This window comes from Pinus tabuliformis, chromosome 9 (assembly GCF_031772625.1).
Source record: "Pinus tabuliformis cultivar Carrire ecotype Pingquan chromosome 9, CPIR1, whole genome shotgun sequence".
Classification (NCBI taxonomy): Eukaryota; Viridiplantae; Streptophyta; class Pinopsida; order Pinales; family Pinaceae; genus Pinus; species Pinus tabuliformis.
The window spans coordinates 203,437,353-203,447,752 of record NC_142307.1 but is presented as its reverse complement, the minus strand read 5'-3'; the positions used below and the strand labels follow the sequence as shown (position 1 = coordinate 203,447,752).

Here is a 10,400-nt window from a genome sequence, read left to right as displayed (position 1 = left end):
ATGTATTTTATACATCTTATACTTTCTCTTACTGCCTTCCAAGGTTGGTCTATTTACTAGATGGATGTAAACATTGCCTTTCTGCATGGTGATCTACATAAAGATATTTACATGGAGCATCCTCTTAGTTTTGTGCAAGATTTATCACTAGTTTTTTAGCTTCAACATTCACTATATGGCCTCAAATAAGCTCATAGAACTTTTTTTTGAGAATATGGATAGGTTTTTCCTTTTGTTAGGGTTCAACTGTTGTCACTCTCATCCTACAGTTTACCCTCTGAGGCAAGGCTCTAATCTTTTGATTTTTTTTTTTTTTATGTGGATGATTTGATCCCCACAGGGATTTCTCCATTTATGATTCAAAATGTTAAGGAAACCTTGATGGGACAGTTTGATATGACTAATCTTGGACTTCTACCTTATTTCCTTGGACAATAGATTCATCAATAATAAAAAAGAATCATCATCTTTCAGAAAAATTGTGCTCTTGGTTTACTTCAACTCTTTGGAATGGCTAGTAAGCTTGCATGTACTCCTTTTCAGTCATATGTTACCCTTTCCACTAGTTACAACTCACCACATGTGGATCTTATATTGTATCACCAACTAGTTCGAAGTCTACTCTACTTGATTCATATCGGACCTGGCATTGTTTTTGTAGTAGGGCTTGTCTCTTGATTCTCTCAAAATCCTCATGAGAGTCACTGGAAGGAAGAAAAACGTATTTTGAGGTATATTCAAGGGACTTCCAATTTTGACATTTAGTGCATTGTTGGTACTTCTGAGGTCATTGGTTTCATGGACTTTGAATGGGTTGGATTAGTTGATGATTAGAAGTACACATTTCGTTTTGTTTTCCATCTCGGTTCTACTCCTATTGCTTGGTATTGCAAGATAAAGTGATTACATTGTCGCCTATAGAAGTTAAGTATCAACCTATAATTCTTACTAGTTAGGAAGTTCTTTGGCTTCGGAAATTATTGGTTGAGTTTGGCATTCGATAGGATCATCATACTAAATTCTTTGGTGTGATAACCAATTGTGTGATAACCAAAGTGTCATACACATTTCAAGAAATCTATTAGAGCATCAAAGGACCAAACATATTGAGATCCATATGCATTTCATTCACGAATTTATTCAAGACTATGTTCTTAGCCTAGACTATGTGCCTATGAAAGAATAAGTTGTAAATATCGTCGTCAAACCTTTGGCATCACCAAGGTTTTTTCACTTACTACTATTGCTTGGAGTGAAAGAAGTGGTACGTAAGAGGTCAACTTAAGTCCTTCCTTCATATCCACATTTATATTTTTCGTCATTTTTTTTCTTTTTTCTCTCTTTTGAGAAGAAGTTTTTCCCTTAATTTTTATCCTTTTATTTACTTATAAAAAATTTTAGTTAATCATATGGTTGAGATTCTTTTTTTTTTTTCCTTTCTTAAATTTCACTTCTCAAGTATTAGAATTTGAATGCAAAATAGTATTAAAACTTGTAAACTTATATAATCATCTGATTTTATATAATTAATTATAATGCTTATCTTCTTGCTATAGGTAAACACTCCTCAACTATTATAAATATGATTATACCTCTATTTACACTGCTCAACTATTATAAATAGGATTATACCTGTTATAAATAGGATTAATGTATATTACATTTTCAAACCATGAAGAAAATACCGCTTCCAATTTTTTTATCTTTTCCCTTCGTAATATTTTTTTATTATTATTTTGGCAATGTTATTCTAGGTTTTTTTTAATGCATTTAGCATTTAGTAGATATGCAATATTAAAATATTAAAATGCAATATGAATTTAAAATTTGTATAATTATTCCAGCTAAAATCTAATAAATTAAGTCAAAGGACACCATATTAATTTAAAAAAAAAAAAATGTTGAAAATCAAAGATACTGAAGGTCAGTATCCCACCTTCTAATATCTACTTTGGGATATGTCAAACCAATTTCATTATTTTATTAAACAAACCGAGACTTATTTCTTCGAAACCAAGCAATCCGATTTAATAAGAAACGGCATTCGAGGGTTGCTTCAGGATTTATGCTGTGTGTAATGGCTACATGCTAAGGATAGCTTTTGTTTTGGTGATCGGGAGTTTTCGCAGATTGGGTGATCGGGAGTTTTCGCAGAACCCAAACCCCTCTCGATTTACAGGCGAGTTCTTGATGAGGAGGAAGGGAAGATGAGAGGATGTGCAAGCTTAAACTCCACATGGTCCAAGAGCCCAAACCATTGAGATCATCAAACAGAAATTCCACCCGCTCTTCTTCAAACGACATAACTCGAAAAAACCCCAGTGCGAGCACGGACAAAAGCGTTGGGTCCAGCCTCTTCTCAAAGGCCTCCTCTAGCAGCGCCGCTTCATCGCTTGCTACTCTCAGGCACTCCCTCCCGGCGAATCCCAATCTTTACAGATTCAAAGAACTCGCAGACGCCACCACGCAGTTCAGCTCCAGAACGTTGGGGAACTCGTCCGTTTGGAAGTGCGTTCTCAGGGGGAAAACGGTGGCCCTCACGGTAAGAAACCAGAAGAGAAAATTTGAGGATTTCAGGTCACGACTCAGAGAGATCTGCAATACCCACCACGCCAGCATAATCAAGCTCTTGGGAGCTTGCTGCGAGGGAGACCAAGTATATCTGATCTCTGAGCACGTCCAGGGATCGAATCTCGGGGACTGCCTCCGGGGTAGCAAGGTGGCGGGATACACGGTTCTCGGCTCCTGGATTTCTCGGATGCAGATCGCCGTGGTTGTGGCGCAGGGGTTGGAATACATGCACCACGACAGCAATATGAATTACGTCCATAATTACGTAAAGTCCAGCAGCATTCTGGTAACAGAGCCAGGCTACAGAGCCCGATTATGCCATCTGGGCGCCTCTTATCTCGCGGGTGAATATGAGGTCGACACACAAGGGGATTCGAACTCGGGTATCCGGGACATGCGTAGAGGATCCAGCATGAAGATAACCGGCACGCAGGGTTATATGGCGCCGGAATACATAGAGAGCGGCATCCTTTCGCAAAAAACAGACGTCTTTTCCTTCTGCGTCGTACTGCTGGAGCTCCTTTCCGGCCACGAGCCGGTGAGGTATGTGCAGACAGAAGAGAGTGGGCAGAGGCTTAAGAGAATAAGGCTTATCGATACTCTGGATATCTTTTTTTCAGAAGGGGGCGAAAATTTGACAGGGAGGCTAAGGTCGTGGATGGATCCTCGACTAAAGGACTCTTTTCCCGTAGATTGCGCAGAGAGGGTAGCCAGGATCGCTATTTCCTGCGTGGATGCAAACCCCAGAAAAAGGCGTGATATGAGAGACATTGCAGGCGAGTTGTCAAAAGTGTTTATCATGTCCGAGAAATGGTCTGAGCAAATGCAAGCCAACAAGGGCTGGACCAGTGCTACTTTTGAGGCCAGATAGAGCCGTTTCTGCCAATTTTATTCGCCATATTTTGGTTTGAGCAGTTGACATTGCGTTGGTGTTACATTAGTTTGTAAGTATAGGTATGAACATTGTTGTACAGAAATAACACAAATTAATTCCAAATATTTGTTGGAGTGCTGAAATATGGATCGTTCTGTTTAAATTACTTTACCGTAATTTAAATTAGAAAACATATTAATTTAAAATTTTAAAATTAAAAATCTTTTGACGTCAAATTCTTTCAAAAGTTCTGACTACTTTTATTGTAAAAAATTCTCTAATCCGCGATCTTATCTTTTTCTTTCACTCTTTTTCCTAAAAAAAATGTATTTCCATATCTTTATTGCAAATTGTCAATGGTGCCTAATCCATTACCTCGTCCTTTTCTTGCATAAGAAGTCAAATACCCGAAACGCTGTGATGAGACGTATTTAAAATAAAAAATCCACAGAAGTCTTTGCCGACATAAAATGATGGTGACAAAGAGCTATTACTTTTCTACCTTCTTTAAGAATATGAGCAATCAACACGTCTAAAGGATTTCTCCATTCATCGACATAAAATGATGGTGACAAAGAGCTATTACTTTTCTACCTTCTTTAAGAATATGAGCAATCAACACGTCTAAAGGATTTCTCCATTCATGGAAATCATCATGAACTTGCATATAGTTTCCAAGTGGTCAAGTTGTCTATGGAGTAGTTTGGGTTTCTTTCTAGAAGAACGATTCATGATGTAATTCATGATGTAATTGGAACTAAAGAAGTAATTCACAGCATTAAGGTAAAACATTTTAAATTTTAACGCTTTTGTGTTCAAATTGGATTTGGAAAAAGCTTATTATAAAGTAAATTCGATTTTTTTGAGATTGATTTTATTGCAGATTGGGTTAAATTGGAAGCTAGTTCAGTCATTGAGTTGTGTTATGTTTTCCTGTGTTGTTGTTCTTTTGAATGTTCTCTTTTTCCAGGCCTTTCAAATTTTTTGTAAAGGATGCCTTTTGTACTTGTTGTTCTTTCTTTTTGTTGTTGAAGGATTAAGTAGGATGATTTCTCAAACTACACTGGGATAAAAGTTGCAGGGATTAAAATCTCATTTGCCCTCTATATCTCTCATCTAATCCACACTGGAGAAAAAAGTTACAGGGATTAAAATCTCATCTACCCTCTATATCCCTCATCTTCTCTTTGTGGACAATGCCCTTATCCTTCAAACTAAATCGACCTTAAAAGGGATTGCATATAAGGAGATCTTTAAGGTATTTTGTGTTACTTCTAGCATGACCATCAATAATTCAAAGTCTTCTTTTTATCATTTAAATGTTCCAAAGCAGTGAGTAATAGAAATATTGCCTTTCAAAAAGGAAATTTTGGATGAAGGTTTTTCCTATCTTGGGTTTTCTCTTAAGCCAAATTGTTATAAAATAGTTGACTAGTCTAGGATTCTCAACCAAGCGGTGAAAAGGATAAAACTATGAGGTCATAGGTGGTTATCTTGGGGGGAAGATTGGCGCTGATAATTTTTTTTTAGAAAGTCTTCCTGTTTATTGCATTTCAATATATAAGGTTCCAAAATCCATATTGTCTAAGTTGACTCAAAAAATATTTCACTTCTTATGGATAGAAACAAAAATTTTAGGTAGTTTTCACTTGGCTGGATGGGGGTCTTTAACTTTACCAAAGAATCTTGGTAGATGGGGCCTAAAAAATCTTGAGTGGTTTGGTACAGCTATGAAAATGAATAATTCTTGGAGAATCATCAACGGAATGGGCCTATGGAGTCAAATTGTTTTAACAAAGTATTTAAAAAACAAAATTTATGTGGAATTCATATGGGGAGGCTGTTCGGGGCCTTGAAGTGATGGTTCAAATATGTGGATGATCCGAATTTAAAAATGAACGCAACAAATTACATATATAACCATAAATACATAGATGTAGTATAAATAACATTTCCTTTCATTAATATCAAATAATGAAATATGCTTTCAAACATAATGGAAAGGATACTAGCTCGGACGATGGTAACTTATCTCTGAGAAGAGATGTGGCGGCTACATGCCTCTAAATTGAGTTACAATGAGACTCAAGGGCCTTTTTATTATTGAACAATAAGAGAAAACCCTAAACAACCAAAACCCTAACCCAAGGAGATGTAACACCAAGAGTTTATGGGCCCCATTGGGGTTAGTTGGTGTAGAGCCTCTAACTTGCAGCTAATTATCTATCATTACCTACAACTTTTCCTCACTTATCCCTCTCTTTTGCCCTATTTTCCTCATAAACCTACCCAGATCATTACATTTGATGTCTTTAAGCATGATTGGTTAACTTTGCTAATGTTTGACTGTTTGTCTAGATTTTTGACATATGCACAGAGATTCCGCAGCTGTCTGGCAATTCCGTAGCCATTCAGCAATTTCGCAGCTATCTAGTCATTCCGCAGCCTTTTCATTGATCTCTATATTCCACTTGTCATTTTGAAAAACGAATCACATGGGCACGTGGGAATGAAGGTGTTAAAGGTTCCTATGCTATTGGTTTGGCCAGCAATGCCACGCACACCTCCGGTCAACGTGGAACAAACTTCGGTCAACAAAGCCAGCTCAAATGGTGCTACGTAAGCTGAAAGGTCACGTCACTCCATATGGCGATTTCTCCACGCTACGCAGGTTATGGGAGACAGGATCCAACCTTGGATTCAACCTCCATGACGACCGTACCCTCCAGAAAAGCACACGGACCTGTTTACGTGTTGCTGAACCATTTAATTAGCATGACTGTCAGTTAATTTCCAGTTTCATGTTTTACGCAGTAGGCAATTGTTCATATGCCTATAAATCCAGCGTCTGCGTACGCTTAAGGATTAGTCTTTAGTTATTTTGTTTATGTAATTGCTGCAATTTTAGCGTATCCATCGACGATCATATTATCTTGAGTACAATCAAGAACATAGGGTTGAACATAGTAGTGCTCTCTAACAAAACTCTCCACGCGCTGCATACGAGGGTGGTAGATGAATTAAGAGCTAGGGATAAGCATGCTCTCAACCTTGAGTATAAAGTCAATAATGAACAAATGTACATCGAAAAGATGCAGTCTCTGAAAGAAAAGGAGGCACTTTAGGTGTCGAGTTCACATCCGGAGTCAATAGTAGCAGAGGCATGCAAGATGGTGCCTGAGCTTCACATCCCAGAGGATGCATAACCAGAAGCAAAAATCAAAAAACTAGTCGCTGGTGTGTGTGAGGCTAAAGCAGAAGTTGGATGGGTAACCTTTGAGTTCAACATGAAGATTGCAGAGCTCTCGCTGAAGTTGCAGTCCACTAGGGAAAATTTTAAGGATGGTAATTTATCTTGAAGATTAAAAACATTGGTGAATATCAGTAATCCCTAATATGAAAAGTATAAAATGTTTGTTGATATATTTGTAAAATTATTCAAATTTATAATGATTTTATATATATTCTCTATATAAAGTTGGCGATTTTTAAGGTAAAATAATTTTATATTGTAAAATTTGGGCGAATCATTTTTAGAAAAATGGAAATTCACAAATCTTGTTTTTGGAAAAATCATGGAAAATTAGCCCACTACAAATATTAGCCCCTAAAATTTTCCATGCAGCCCACGACTCCGCCTAACGTTCGAGAATAGCGGGGAGCCACAATAAAGGAAGGCATGGGTACCTTGGTTGCTACAATCACTAACTGTGCGACATTGTTCAAGCAAGATATGGAACTAGTGACCAATCTGCAAGAGGATCCAAACTTGCAGACATTGAACAGAGAGGTAAGGGAGCTGCAGCACCAATATGATGATGTTAGGGCCACTGCACGCACCTTAGCACCAGCGCAGCACCTTGCCAAATTACAAGAAGGAAAGTAGCTACTAGCATAGGTAGAAGAAGCATAGAAGAAAGAGGCCTTTCTCAAGGCCGGGTTGCAACCTTGGTTAGAGGAGGCTTATCAAGTCACGAATTGCATTCAAAATAAGCTTAAGGGACTACAACAGACACAGTAAAAGATGAGGCTGGCAATAGAGGGACCAACCACTAAAAGATTAGTTGAAGAGGTTCGACAGGGAGTGACACAAAGCGTTGTTGAAGTTAAAGTAATCCAAGTGGAGATGGGAGGTCTTCGCAGTAAGATCACACCGCCAGTAGAGTGACTCGAGGGCGAGTCACAATCTTTGTGTTGGGGGCCTGTTGGGATGGGGTCCCCTAGATTAGTTTGGGGTTAAGATAACCCAAGTTTGGTACAATTTTTTAAATAATGTAAAGTCTTTGTGATTTGTGGATGCAGAGTGTGTAGATGAATAGGGGCTAAAGGGGCATAGCCCCTTGTTTTGGATAAGTTTTGAGTCGGTTTTGAGATTCACCCATGGTCCACGGACCACACCATTGTATGAAAAAGTCTGTAAGCAGTAAGTCTTAGTGAAAGGAAGAAGTAACTAACTAAGAAAGAGAGAAGATAGAGAGTTGGGTTGACAGAAGAGTCTAAGGCAGGAAGGCTCTGCTTGCTACACTTAGAAAGGGGAAGAAAGGCTTCACAGCTGAGTGCGCAGAGGCCTAGGTAGAGTTCGCAGCTGAGTGTGCAGACCCCTGCAGTTGTGTGCGCAGGGCAGTTTTGAGTATGTAATCCTGAATTGAAGATCAATAAAGATAGTTTTCCAAAGAATTATTGAGTATTTATGTTTATCTATGTTATTATTATATGTTATCGATGAATGATTTGTTTTATGAGATATTGATTGAATGCTACGTGATTATCTTAAATAAGTGTTAATGATGTACGCAATGCATGTCTAAATACTTTCGCAAAGAATCTAATGAATTCTGTTATGTTTAATAACAATTTAAGTCAATTTTCGTGAACACTAATTTAGGACTGCTCTTTGATGCACGTAAGTAGGCAAATTAACTTTTAAAGGTCCACAAGGACTGATTGTAGACCTTCGCGAAGGTCTAAAGGTTGTTTTAAAAAAGTACAATGGCGAGCCCTAAGAGCTTATTGAGTTGCGCAAAGGCAGATCTGAGGTGCTAAAAGACATCACACTAGTCTCTGGTTGCAGAAACTTGGTTCTTACATCCCCCCCATACTGCTTCGGGTGAGACTGCAGCCTACGCTACGCAGGTTGTTGCAGAAAGGGCCAGTAGTGTATGGTTTTGTTGGTTGGCACAACTAACTCCGAACCTTGGTCAGGACCCCCTAAGCCAACAATTGGCCCTTTCGGAAATGACCTGCAAGCAAGTCGTAGTCTCACCCAAAGTGACTATGGGAGATTGCAAAACTATGTTCCTACAACCTTAAGGGATGGTAAATTTGTATTTTCGTATGCTTTAACACTTTAAAACTACTTCACATTCATGAACTACTTCACAATTATACATTACTTCGAAGAATTACATTAATCACTTAAACATATCATAAAAATTCATAAACTTCATAGTACTGAAATAAAGTGCAGATAATAAGAAAATCAACACATGAAGACACATATTTTACTGTGGTTCATCCCAATGTGAGACTATGTCAACAAGATTTGTTGCTTATAATATAGAATTTGGTACAAATTTCTTCACCTGCGCACACAACTGCAGGTTTTCTTTGCACTAAGTTGTAGACAGTCTAGGCACTGAGCTGTAGACTCAGGCCTCCAGCACTCAAGTGTGAAGCCTTTCCCCTTTCTTCGAACTATAGATCAAAAAATACAACCACAAACATAGATCTCAATCCGATTGATTCATGCCTTCCTTCTTTATAATTCATCCCTATATATACAATTACATTAAGGGATTGCATCGCTACATTACCATGGACCCAATACCATGGTTTCCAAAATACAAGGGACTATGGTCCAAAACCATTCAACTTTTACAATATTATATGCTTTTACAAAAAGGGAGGGGCTTCGCAACGAAGCCCATATACTACGTGGAGATTTTGTTGTGCGGTCTCTGCTACTATGCTACGTGGTCCACTTTGCACTCCACGACATCCTTTCTATTGCGCGCTCTACCCACAAAATTCAGATTCCTTGCCCAAAATCTCGCTAAGTTGGGTTGCACCTAATACTTTCCCTTATTTTGAAGATGTATTTTATACATCTTATACTTTCTCTTACTACCTTCCAAGGTTGGTCTATTTACTAGATGGATGTAAACATTACCTTTCTGCATGGTGATGTACATAAGGATATTTACACGGAGCGTCCTCTTAGTTTTGTGCAAGATTTATCACTAGTTTTTTAGCTTCAACATTCACTATATGGCCTCAAATAAGCTCATAGAACTTTTTTTTGAGAATATGGATAGGTTTTTCCTTTTTTTAGGGTTCAACTGTTGTCACTCTCATCCTACAGTTTACCCTCTGAGGCAAGGCTCTAATCTTTTGATTTTATTTTTTTTATGTGGATGATTTGATCCCCACAGGGATTTCTCCATTTACGATTCAAAATGTTAAGGAAACCTTGATGGGACAGTTTGATATGACTAACCTTGGACTTCTACCTTATTTTCTTGGACAATAGATTCATCATTAATAAAAAAGAATCATCATCTTTCAGAAAAAAATGTGCTCTTGGTTTACTTCAACTCTTTGGAATGGATAGTAAGCTTACATGTACTCCTTTTCAGTCATATGTTACCCTTTCCACTAGTTACAACTCAGCACATGTGGATCTTATGTTGTATCACCAACTAGTTTGAAGTCTACTCTACTTGATTCATATCGGACCTGACATTGTTTTTGTAGTAGGGCTTGTCTCTTGATTCTCTCAAAATCCTCATGAGAGTCACTGGAAGGAAGAAAAACGTATTTTGAGGTATATTCAAGGGACTTCCAATTTTGACATTTAGTGCATTGTTGGTACTTCTGAGCTCATTGGTTTCATGGACTTTGAATGGGTTGGATTAGTTGATGATTAGAAGTACACTTTTTGTTTTGTTTTCCATCT

The 10,400-nt window shown here is 37.9% G+C and overlaps 1 protein-coding gene across 1 annotated transcript; it reads left to right on the top strand.

Annotated features, from left to right (window-relative positions):
- Nucleotides 1–2,236: 2,236 nt before the first annotated feature.
- LOC149147845 (lysM domain receptor-like kinase 3) lies at nucleotides 2,237–3,442 on the top strand. The gene has a single exon (XM_089441970.1). The coding sequence runs from the start codon at nucleotides 2,237–2,239 to the stop codon at nucleotides 3,440–3,442; it is 1,206 nt and encodes a 401-aa protein (XP_089298096.1).
- The last annotated feature ends 6,958 nt before the right edge of the window (nucleotides 3,443–10,400 follow it).